The sequence below is a fragment of the Amblyomma americanum genome, chromosome 9, assembly GCF_052857255.1.
Source record: "Amblyomma americanum isolate KBUSLIRL-KWMA chromosome 9, ASM5285725v1, whole genome shotgun sequence".
NCBI lineage: Eukaryota > Metazoa > Arthropoda > Arachnida > Ixodida > Ixodidae > Amblyomma > Amblyomma americanum.
Window position 1 is genome coordinate 106,275,936 of NC_135505.1, and position 12,128 is coordinate 106,288,063.

Below are 12,128 nucleotides of genomic sequence, written 5' to 3' on the forward strand. Positions count from 1 at the left end.
AGACTCTCCCAATGAGCATGCTAATATTGCTTCTGTTTTACTGCCGTCGCGCCACGTTCCAGCCTATTGACTATGCAAGCCGCTTCGTGTCACTCTCGCGGCCGTGGGTTATGTCCCCTATCTCTTTGCTTCCACTTTTTACTACTAATTGCCGCCGTGTTAATCCATTGCCTTTATATGCGTACCAAATTCATCCCCGAATTTTTAAAATTTAAAACAGAGCATCCTGAACTCAGGTTTGTTCTCTTATCACGCGGTCTCTTTCTATTCTTGAATGTGCTATGTATGATTTCCTTCCCTTTTTCTAGTTGCACAGTTCTCCAACCTCATGTTTAGTTCTCACGCTCAGTTGAAGCTCATACGCAGGTCCAAGGAAACCGTAGAAGAGGCTGTAGCCTACCTGTTTCAAGACAATGGGACGAACTCCTATTTGTGGTGCTTGACGAGCAGCAGCTTGCCGGCGACAGCACCACCGCCGAGGCCGCCGCCGTAGCCTCCTCCGAGTCCACCGCCGTAACCGCCGTAACCGCCGTAGCCGCCGTAGCCGCCGAGGCCTCCGGCTCCGAATCCAGCGCCGCCGAAACCTCCTCCGAGACCACCGGCGCCAAAGCCTCCGAAGCCAGCTCCTCCGCCGACGCCTCCGAGGCCGGAGTGAGCGACGATGGCGCCTCCGCCGTGCACCTGGGACACGTGGTGCACAGTCCTGACCAGGAACGCTGGTCCAGCAACAGATTTCCTGGCACCCGCTGCGCCGCCGCTCAGGAGGACAACACTGCTACCGACGCCAACGCGACCAGCACCGCCGCCCAGGCCGCCTCCCAAGCCTCCGCCGAAGCCTCCTCCATATCCACCCAGGCCACCACCAAGGCCTCCTCCGTAACCGCCCAGACCTCCACCGTAGCCGCCAAGACCTCCGCCGAGACCACCGGCGCCTCCACCGACGAATCCGCTAAGGGCGCTGCCCACCAGGGCGCTCAGGAAGACGGTACAGGCCTGAAACGATGAGCGTGGTGCAAAGCTCCTGGTGAGAATTGCATAAAGTGGCACTATTTTGTACCGGTACCCGCTGTTAGGCATTGGCTGTACAAAGTATTCGTCCACGACAAATGGAAAAAATCCGCTTAATACAGCTCGGAGACATGGCTGGTCAATACCTGTCTGATAACTATTAAGCTCCTAGTGCGGCGAAAACGCAGGAATGAGAGAACGGATTGCATGCCCTGCGCAGCTGTGTTTTGACATGAACTTCTTATATAAGATTTGTAGTCGTGTGAGCGATACTACACCAAAAAGAGAGAGATAAGCTGAAGTGCCACAAGAGAGAACGAAAACCAACAGCTGTATTGTTATCACGTCAAAACACTGTTTCTCAATGCCATCTGTTAAAGGCGCTTCAGGCTAAGAGCTGGGGGGGAGGGGGGGGGGGCAGCCGTGGCCCCGAGAGCTTAAGTACTGCATTCAGAGCAAGGTAATAAATCAGGCAATGCATAAATCTTTGGGACATTAAAACGTCGCGAATGCTTAGACTGTCTTGCATGACGTGACACGGCTGTATGAGTATACAGGAAATATTTTCACGGATGTCTACCGTGCCGTAGCATGCAACACTTTTTTTTTTCAGAGTAAAGCAATAGCTTAGTTTTTTTTTGCGTGTCAGTAACGTCTTTTCTGTCAAATAGTGTGGTAAAACCGGCAACTCAGGGCTTCAACGCATCCAAATTTCTCCTGTTCAGCATGAGAAGTAGAAGTAGTGCTGATATATCATAAAGACACGCCACTGACAGTGAGATTTTCACATTCTCTGGATGTTCACTCGTTAATCAGACTCTGCTCACTGAAGTCATCAGTGTAGTAACAGTCAATTAAATCAAGACGAGTGACGATTGAAAAAGAATGAAACGTATTTTATACAACATTTAAAAAGAAAAGTTGTACGAATAATATATTAATATTCTTTATGTCGGCTGCATCAGCCGAGCGTCCATTGTACTTTAAATAATTATTTGCAACCTCGAGAGTATTAAAAAGGGATCAAATCTAATACAGCCATTTTCACACATACGTAATTTTATACTGCGTGCTTCTAAATTCCTATTTTTCCAAAATGAAGAAGGAAATCGTCTGCATTTTCACTGTCTTAAAATTTCTGTTGCCTTTCTTTCATGATACTCGTGCTACCTGGCAGAGTCCGTTTAAAGGTTATTTTCCACTGCTTGTAGAATTTTCAAGTTCTAAGCACGTATATTTTAAAAATTTTGCTATAAATATACCGCCATCATTGCCGTTCAAGTTTCTTTAATGATGACTGTAAAGAACTGAATCTATGCCATTGCTTTTTGGCGCTGTTCCAAAACATTACATCAATTTGACGATAGCTGGAGAAAGATCTTAAAGCATTCATGAGTGCTAAAGATCTTTTGGAAGTGGGTTACGATCTCTCTAGATGCATTTGTAGATTTTCTAACTCCCGTAGCCAATAACGCAAGTCTATCATGAGAAGTGCTGTCTGAGTTCCTAGAGCCACTCGCCTTCCTGTCGTTGTCCTGTTCAGTTCACCTTCCCAATATCCTTTTGTCAGGTATAATGAGTGTTCTAGTATGCGTACGTTAGCGTAGGCTAAAGGCAGAGGAAAGTTTCAATAATCTGAGCTCGAGATAGCCACTTGAACTACTCAAAGTCATGCATTCAGCTACAGCCTAGACGCTCAGTGGCAGTGCTAGAGCAGCTCTCCGAGGTCCTTACCAGGGCGTTCATTGCGGCTGCTCGGGCTGGTTGCTTGCTCTGACCACGAGGGAGCTTTGCAGGAGACTGTTCCTTCCGCTGGCTGCGGACAGGCTTATATACCTCGACAGGGGCACCCCCGGTGTGGCACTCTCGCTACGTCACATACACAGAGATTGTGTGTGAGCGCGCACCACGTGCGACCAGCGCCCTCAGCCTCTCCTACACCGCATAACTTCCGACGGCTCCCTCCTCCTCTCCTGTTCCTGGACACCCCAGGAGCTCCGCACAGAGGACCATCCGGCAAGCTTCCTCACGCTGAGCAAAGCGGCACCCCAGCGGTCGCCCTAGAAGAAAAAAAAACGCGACGCTCTCGAAAAGCGCAAAAGCCCGCTCCTATCTAGATATAAAACCGCAATCAGACCATCGAGAAAGTGTAACGGCAGTATGCGAAGCCTCCGCGCCTAAGACCCCCGTTGTACACTGTCGAGGGGGGAGAGGGAGCATCGTCTACCTGACCGCACGCGGCGCTCCGCTGTTGCTCCCGCTCTGTCCTAAATCGGAATGCTCGGTCACTTTCTCTTCGCCACTTCCGACGCGGTCATAATTTCACTGCTGCGCGCCCGTGTTTCGTTTTGTTTTCTTGTCAAGAGATACTGATTCTTGTTCTCTTCACGTCACACGCGCCTTCTTTTCTGCGTGTAAGTTTCGCGTGCGCCGTTGTCTGGCTCGACGCCGGAAGGAGTGAACGAGCTCGCGATATCGCATACGTACATCTTCCGAGCAGCGCCGTCTGCATAAGCAAGTGACCGCACCGGGACAAACTCTTTCGAGGAGGAGAGAGAAGTGAGAGGGCGAGAGAGAGAGGAGAACGATGGATGCTCACGGCAGAGATCCCCGCTCTCAGTTCTCCGGCTTCGGTTGTCGCGAGCGCTGGCTGCACCGTTCTGTCCAGGTGTGGCTCCTCCGTACAGGGGCCGGTTTGGTTACGGCGCTGTTCTGGGAAGCAGTTACTTGAGGCGCGCCAGTATGGAACATTTTGCAATCGTTATTCAACCAGGATTACGGCTTCCTTCTCCAAGAGGCAGCGAGAGTCATTAATACGGAAGGAAGAAAACAGTGTTTTATCTTTAATGTCTTGATCGATCTGCTCACAAGTGGTAATCATGAATTCAGAATGGAAGAGGATAAAAAGCGCCGCAGCGACGACCACCTTACGCCGCTTGCGGTGTGCCGTGAGTGCTACTGGTCATATTTCGTTTTTGAATAGCCACTACCGGTTTCACTTACATCGCTTCGTTTTTGGTGTCTTATTATTAGCTACAGGGTACAGTGGACGCATCTGGGACGCCACTGATAACATAACACGAGTCGAAAGGTCGGGAAAATTTTGATGCAAGTTGGGAAAATTATTCCGGTTCAAAGCTACGCAGCGTACAAAGGAGGTAGAGATAGCGCGTGCTTGGTCGCTTAAGTGCTTCCGAAGGTGTAGAAAAAAGCTCGCGCAATTGAAAATGCGCAAGACAGGAGCTCACGCCCTGAAAATCCCGTGACTGACAGTACCCCCCGCACCGACTGGACATTGATATGCAGCCGCATCTTGACACCGCTATAGAGTTTATATGAGCAGCTGCTAACCCATTCTTCGTACTGTGCAAGAAACGTTTACAATGACGCAACTGCGTATGCTAGAACCTAGACCGGCCTCGAATTGGAAGCACACCATGTAAAATAGGAATGCCAGCAAATAAAAAGAATCCGCAAATTCAGGCCCACACAAAAAATTAAGCCAAAACTTCAGCGATGGATTTATTCATGTGAATACTCACCGCGAATCAGAAGTACAAGGTGATCCGTTGTGGTCGCTAGCTATTTATCACTCACTTTCCTGAACCACAATAAGATGACATCGATGGCAACAAACTGTATACGCTGCGTCGATTTTGTACATAACAATCACGGCCTCTTTACGTTCCTGAAAACAAGCATCGTGGTCGCGCATTCTTCAGCAGAGTATATCCATTTCTTCTACGCCGCATTCTCGAGGAATCTGTACATTAGATTAGTCCTGGGCTTATAGCAACACGTCAAGCTTGAAAACAGCCACGGTTCGTTACTGCTTCGGCAGAGATATCGAGCCGCGGAACAAACCGCGTAAGATATCGCTCCAGCGATGCACTGAAAATGGCGCATGAGTGTAATTCAGATGAAGACCTGCCGACTGCTCTGTCCTGTTTGTTTGCAATTTTGAACCATCATGTGTTTCTGTTACCTTCAGCCAGGAGTCTCAAACAAACGGCCCGCGGTTCCATCGGCCTCTCTTGCCCAACATTCCCGGACAGAAATGTTAAAAATTAAAACATTGTAAGACTCTGTTATAGAAACTTTGAAGGTAATGGTTCATTCTTCTGGTATGTAGCAAAATTTTTCTTTTAAAGCGCTTCCGTCGAACGCATCGAGCACTTAAATCTGCCATTAAAAACCAAAGAGAAACGCTTTTGCCGACAGCCAAATCGTTAATAGAAAAAAATTGCAATACTGCCGTCAAAGTCCAGTAGTAATACTGGGTAAAAAAATTACAGTAAGCCGTTTGTGCGTCACGTGTCGGTAGCCAAAGAGAAACAGAAACTGTACAGAAGGCACTGCATACGGAATGTTTCAGTGCCCTGACGTGGTAAAATAAGGGAAAAATATCAATGAAGAAAACGTCGTAAAATAATTAGAAAAATTAAAAAGTGTGTAAAATAAAAGCAATTACAGGCAATGCGGATGGCGACGAAAAGGGACAGGATTTATTTGCTAATGCCAGCTGGCACTTCCGTATGCTAACCTCAGCTTAGTTTTTGCGTTGTAATATGCGGGTTGATCACTTAGTCGAAATCAAAAGGAAGAAATGTGCTTGGGCATGGCATGTAATGCGAAGGCAAGATAACCGCTGGTCATTGAGGGTAACGTAGTAGATTCCAAGAGAAGGCAAGCGTAGCAGGGTGCGGCAGAAAGTTAGGTGGGCGGATGAGATTAGGAAGTTTGCAGGCATACGGTGGGCGCAGCTGGCAAAGGACAGGGTTGAGAGACATGGGAGAGGTCTTTACCCGGCAGTGGGTGTGGAAAGGATGATGATGATGATGATGATGATGATGATGATGCGGTCTGATATGTGCAGTTTCACTGATCGTATTGTCAACGATCTCTGTGTGCACCAAGCGCAGTGAGACATATTTTATGTTGTAGTTAGGCTTTGTATTTTCCGGCGTTACTCTAAAAGAACCGATAAACAACGGCCAGAAAAATACAATATACAATTGTAGAAAATTGGAATGTGCTAGTTTGTCGGTGTGTTAATGAAACGCCGCGGACAAAATTCAATGCAATTATTCTCATTAAAAAGTATCTGGCATTTTATCAACGAGAAACAGTGCATTTTCTCAAGGAGCAAAAAAAGCATTTATCTCTGACATCATCGGAAGAAAAAGTTGCTCCGCCAGTAGATTGAAACTGGTGATTTTCTTACTGAAAAGGACGGCTTGCCACCGTTTTGGAGTGAATTGCTACGTAGCATGAACTCTGGGATCCGCACTCAAAAATTGCTGTCGACGCGGTCATTTTAGTTGCGAAATCAGCTGGTGATGGCCACATCTCTATTTAGTTTTCTCTTGTTTTCTATCTTACGAAAGCTAGACGAAACCTCAAGAAGCTGAAAGCGGTCTCTTTGTGTTTAGAAAGAGGTACCTAATCCATCTATGCATTTTAGCTTTAATTGCACTCGGTGTTGTTCAAGGAAGGTTAGAAAGAGCGCAAAAGGACGAAGACAGGGGGTAAAGAAACGGACGCGACACCACGGGCTCAGACTGCCAGCAGTTTATTCGAGGAAGACAAAGCGCAGGTTATTTAACGCGGGAACCCAAGGCGCTCGACCACCTATGTAACTCGCACAAATACTGACAAACGCAGGGGAGAGACATCTACAGAAAACTGGCAGCAATACTCGAGGTCAGGCTCTTTCTCTGCCCTTCATTTATCTCGACATGTGCGGTAACATACGAGGTCGCGCGTTTTGGTTGCCTGCCCTAATTATCCTGTGCTTTTGATTCCTCGTGCAAACAGTTGGCACTCTGCGCCTTCCTTCCTTTACCTCACATCTTCTTCCTTTTGCGCAGCTTCTAACCTTCCAAGAAAATTAACCAACTAGCCCATAAGAACGTCCTGCTAAACCATTATTATGTTAAGGCTGGCCGAAGAACAGTGCGCAGAGAAACTTTAGAGCTATTTTTCTTATGAAATCCTAAATTCTGACAGGCGCTCACAACGATACCGCCGATACATTAAACTAATTTCGGCGAGTGTACCCGCTAAAGCTTCGTTTCCTTCTTCAATGATCTAAGCGACATTGCAGGGCACCTAAGCGGAAGCAATATAATCTATTCTTGGATTTTGTTCTCATTAGTATAGAACTTCGCTGGTAAATGCGCGGAACCATTGTTTTATTATGCCGCGAATAAAGCTCGAATTTGTCCGAGCTCGTGAGCACGAGGATTAGTAGTCTTGGCTGGCTACTGCTCGATTTCTGCTCTTCTGTTCTTGCGAAGAGCTTCCAGTAACTATGGCGCAAGTTCAACGCTCACTGTCATTATTTAGGCATTGAACAATAGAGGAACTCCACAGTGAGCCCCCATGGTGGTCTTCAGCCAGGCTTCCTCTGATGTGAATCATTAGCGCCTTCAGAGAAAAGCCAAAAACTCAAAGAACATGACTAAGCTCTACAATATTCGCAAAAACTTCTCAGAATTGCCATTATAAACGGTACACCTGCCCTGATACTAAAAGCTATGAAGGCGCTTCAGTCGGAGAAGAACCTCGTATAGGAGATGTGGTGATTTCTCCTTCTGGGAAGCTTATTGCCTCCTTAAAAAATGGGAATCAAGATCCAGCAGTCGGCCGCTGAAGCGTGTGCAATCTACATGTGGACGTGGTAGTTAATGGCCTAATAATATACCTACGAGCATTCTTAAAGCATTGCATTGCTTAAGAACAGCTGAACACTGAATGTGACGCGTTCACAGGTGGCTTGTAGACCGACGTTCCAATTTTTGGTTTTTGTGGATAATGGAGTTGCCGGAAGAATCCACGCGCTGTACTATAAACAGACCTACAGCCCTGTAGTATGCGATAAACGCCTCCTAAAGAAACTTCAGTCGGAGGTACAAATATTCATGCCTCCGTTTGATATCAGTTCTATCGTCTTCGCTCGGTTGTTTTGGAAACTACATGCTTGAGACCAGCCCATAATTTCTCGAGCGGCTTCAAACATATCGAGTACTAATGTTGAACGAGCATTTCCGAAGTTGGCTGCGGTCAATCCAAAAATGCAAACATGGCCTACTAGGTAAAAAGGCCTTCGACTATAAGCAATTGTCAATAGCATTTGTAGGCATGAGGTGAAACAAAGCGCTGCTCTTTTCTTTCAGAGACATTTCCTTCTTTTTCGCCAATAATCACCCCTTTTAGCGTCTCCACTGCTGAACCAGCCTAAATACACACATTTTCTAAAAGAAAAATAGATGCTAGAAAACAACCAGCGATTTTCATCAGGTCAGCATGAGAAAGTCAACGACCTTGTGAACAGCCAAGGTGTGTAGTCTTTACCCGATGAATGGCGATAAGTTGCGGAGAGAAATCGTGTAAACTTGCGAAATGTCCACATCTCGAGGTTCCGAATGAAAATCCGCGAACTTCGCGTTATTAGTGCAAGATGCCGCGGCTTGTAAAGTTGCATAGTTCTTTCCTAATATAAGAGAGAAAAAGGAGACCCAGCCCACCGCTCGTGCACACAGGTGGAAATCCATCCAGTGAAGAATGTGATTATAATGATAATGACGATTTTTTATCGTGCTAGGGCATGTGTGGCCAAAGAGCGCCATGGCACAGGTTGTTTCCCCTACACAAAGGTACGGTCAAAGTCATATTTCTCAAGCAATTCACCCTAAAGAAGCCGAGCACCAGACCAGGGGAAAGCTTGTAACCATTGTATCACTGGTGGGTACCCGGCGGCACTGGGGATCGAACCCCGCACCTCCCGCGTGCGAGGTGGATGTTCGAACGACCAGGCCACAGCTGAGGTCACATCCGGAGAACAAGAGTGCACGGTTGTGTCGCAGTCTTTTATACTGAAGTGGTACGTATAAATTACATCAGTTAAACAGCATGCGTATACGGACTACGTCATTGCGTGATTTCCTTCTCTTGCTGACATCACTCAGTGGAGATGCGGTGGCCATCCCGTGGTCTTGTTGAGGGGCGTCAGCTGTCCCTGGATCCTGTGGCGACGCGTGAGGCCGCCCGTGTAGCGGGTGATGAGTATAACGAGGATGCAGGCCAGGGCCACGGCTACCATGATGGCCGCTAAGCTGACCATGGCCTGCCTGGCGCCCATCTCGGGCACTCCTTCGTCATGAGAGCAGTGGCCCTCGCCCCAGGCCAGCGATGATCTCGACTCTGGAGTTGCAGATGAAGCCCCGGGTGCTGCGAAGGCAGTGGAATTGTAGCCTGAGCGACACGAGGCCGGCTGACGCTGTTGTGAGGTAATTAAAATTATATCCGCATTATTAAATATCCAGTTGAGATTAATTGCTGCTTTTTGTGTAGCATCTGAAAGTTCCATTACAATGCGAAGTGTTTACATGAATTAGAGCGGAAATACACGATCACACGATGCCAGGAACGATTCTGAAGCTTCAGGAGAAGAGGAATAACTGAGAGCTTAATGACTCCCACTGAGAACCTGTCGAGGGTTTTAAGCGTTCCAGGAGGAGGAGGAGGAGGAGAGGCTTTAATGAATAAAGAAGAGGTCTGCCTGGCTGTAAGCCTAGCATGCTACTCCAGGTGAGGGTGCAAGAAGAGAAGAAGATGAGGGTGAAAAAGAGAGCGAGAAGAAAAAAACAAACTATGAAAGGTGAAATGAAGCATTCCCGATGAATGGCGAGAACTTACGCCTAGAAACCATGAAATATTGTGAAATATCAAGATATTGTTGACCGAGATGAAAATTCGCGAACGTCGTGCTATTATAGTGCAAGATGTCGTAGCTGGCAATGTATATTTGCATACTGCCCTCCTAAAATGCGAGAGAAAGTAAGCTTTCGAGGTGCTCCGAGCAAACGAGCGGTCATTATGCACCCTGTTTCTTCTTACTGTGCTCACTCCTAAGCAAACGATGTTCGGCGCGCCATCACAGCTTATTCTTTTTTACGCCGCGTGGCAGAAACAATCGCTGAACTCACCAGGCCGCTGATTGGGAAGCAACTTCTTGGTTATGTCTCCTTTCTGTCTTGCTAAATCTTCGTGCTCTTCGGTCGGGGTAGGCATTTCGACCATCTGGTCTTTTGCAGCCGCAATTGGATCTAGGACGCCAAGTCCATACTCGGGAGTGTCGAACAGCATGGCCAAGGTTACAAGGTGCAGCTCTCTGGCCAGGCAATTAAACGACTTCTTCCTCTTTTCCGATCTATTCTTTCTTCCTCTTCGATATTCACACCGACGACCACCCACCGAGACAAAATAAAGACGCCAAAATGGAGAATATTTTGTTCTATTTACACTTAAAATGAACCGGTACCTCTTCCTCAACACTTTGGGTTAGTTTTTATTCTATAATATTATCCTGAACGGCACAAAAATTGCAGGGGCACTTAAGTTCCACCGTAAGGATATTACGCAATTCAGAAATGGGCAAATTCCCATATATAGAGAAGGTCACTCTCTAATTCACTTTCATAGATCCCTGCGAGTCCTCATACCACTCCTGGCGCAGTGGTGCAGCGGTTAAGCGAGGCGCCACTGCCCTGCGATGGCAGATGCTGCCACCGGTGGGCCTTGTGCGACCCAGGGTGCTCTTACGAACGAATAATCGTTAATTTAAATGCCACCTGCCCCGCTGGGAAGCTTGATCACTATCCGGTGGGAAGGTTGTGATGATGCCACAAGGTCACGTGACCTCAGTGGCCCACCTGGCTCCTAGATCGCTATTTGGGGTACAACCTACCATAGCAATGCTCGTGATTTCTCGCCCACCATGCCGACGGCTATAGCGCCGACAATGTATTTTCTGGTGGACGGGGCCTTTAACGCTGTCGCGTTAAAAGCTAGCAAGGCATGTCAGAAGCAAGTCATTTTCAACTTATTCGCTGCTACTAGTAGAGAACAGGACATAACGGCTTTGTTGCAAACTTCCCCATAAAACGCTTATACCTTACGATGCCTAACTGCTTAGAAAATCCAGAATAAGATGTTGTAGTGTACAAAGAGATCAGGCACATAGAAACCATGAAATTTGGAAAGAAAAGTAAGTAAAACTGACAAAATATATTGTAAAAAAAATGGTGTGCTTTCGGCGAGAATAGGCTCCAAGGTAGGCAGAAAGAAATACGCGTGCAAAAACAAGTTCTTTCTCCCTCACTGATAACCTAGTTTTACTACTGCAACTTAGGTAGATTAATTTTGAGGCTTTGGGATAAGGAAGTGTATTTTCGAGCTGCTTGCTATAAACACAAATATAGGTTTAGGTTTCCATTACAGCGTGTTACAGTTTTCTTTCCTCGGTTGTACGAAGCAGCAAAACTTCCAATAAAATATTAGGTGTTTCAAGGAACAATTTCAAACATTTTCAAAAATATGCTTTTTGGGGCAAAATTATGGCTTTTGCGGAATAGTATTACGAGTAAGTATTACGTAGTGTGCCCGGTCAGAAATAATAGCGGCCTAACGCTAAGACTGCGCGATGCAACCCGTGGCTTGCCATCTGGGTTAATACCGGTTGCTACTCAAGTCACGTGCAAAGCAGCTGTCAGACCAAGCGCGCCTCTGAGTTCGAGTGAAAGATGATCGTCAAAGACGGCGGCACGTCCATCAGACAAAACAACTAGGTCGATACGCAGATCAGACTCTCAACACCTGTGAGCATACCTAGAATGCACCTCGCGTTTACTCGTATTCATTTCATGTTTGCATCTGATCGTCACAACAGAATACAGTGCGATTTTTAAAGGTTGAAGTTTACAAAACTGATACTGATTTTGTGCGCTTTGTACGATAGATATGTCCCAGAAAAGTGCCTCCAGACATACATCACCCGTGAGTGGGCCACTTGAATCAAAGCACCGGAGACGACATGGTCACATGTGCGGCCACTTTGGCCTAATAGAAAACGTTAGAAACGCGCCAATATAAATTGGCGCTACATGAACAGGTCTCTTCTTCAGCATGTCTTAGTCGAAACAAAGCCCACTTATTCAGGCCAACCCTATAAATGCTCCCCACCCCGAACGTTTCCTCAAAGGAAAAAACTGGGATTTTCTTTTTTGCTGTTCTTGTTATGCCCATGAAGAAAATGAAAATCTCGGTAGGAGGAGTAT

General features: G+C 46.8%; 2 protein-coding genes across 2 annotated transcripts in view; both read right to left on the bottom strand.

Moving 5' to 3' along the window:
- LOC144103970 (uncharacterized) overlaps positions 1-2,901 on the bottom strand; it is a 3,608-nt gene extending 707 nt beyond the window's left edge. Inside the window, exons 1-2 of the mRNA XM_077636715.1 lie at positions 2,743-2,901; positions 401-993 (exon numbers count right to left, since the gene is read on the bottom strand). Of these exons, the coding sequence (XP_077492841.1) occupies positions 427-993; positions 2,743-2,754 (579 nt within the window). The 5' untranslated portion in view covers positions 2,755-2,901 and the 3' untranslated portion in view covers positions 401-426. The remainder of the gene's footprint in view (positions 1-400; positions 994-2,742) is intronic.
- A 5,985-nt stretch (positions 2,902-8,886) lies between these two features.
- LOC144103971 (uncharacterized) lies at positions 8,887-10,210 on the bottom strand. Its single transcript, XM_077636716.1, has 2 exons — positions 9,999-10,210; positions 8,887-9,240 (listed from the first exon to the last, which is right to left on the bottom strand). The coding sequence occupies exons 1-2, from the start codon at positions 10,156-10,158 to the stop codon at positions 8,975-8,977; spliced, it is 426 nt and encodes a 141-aa protein (XP_077492842.1). The 5' UTR covers positions 10,159-10,210; the 3' UTR covers positions 8,887-8,974.
- Between the last annotated feature and the right edge of the window lie 1,918 nt (positions 10,211-12,128).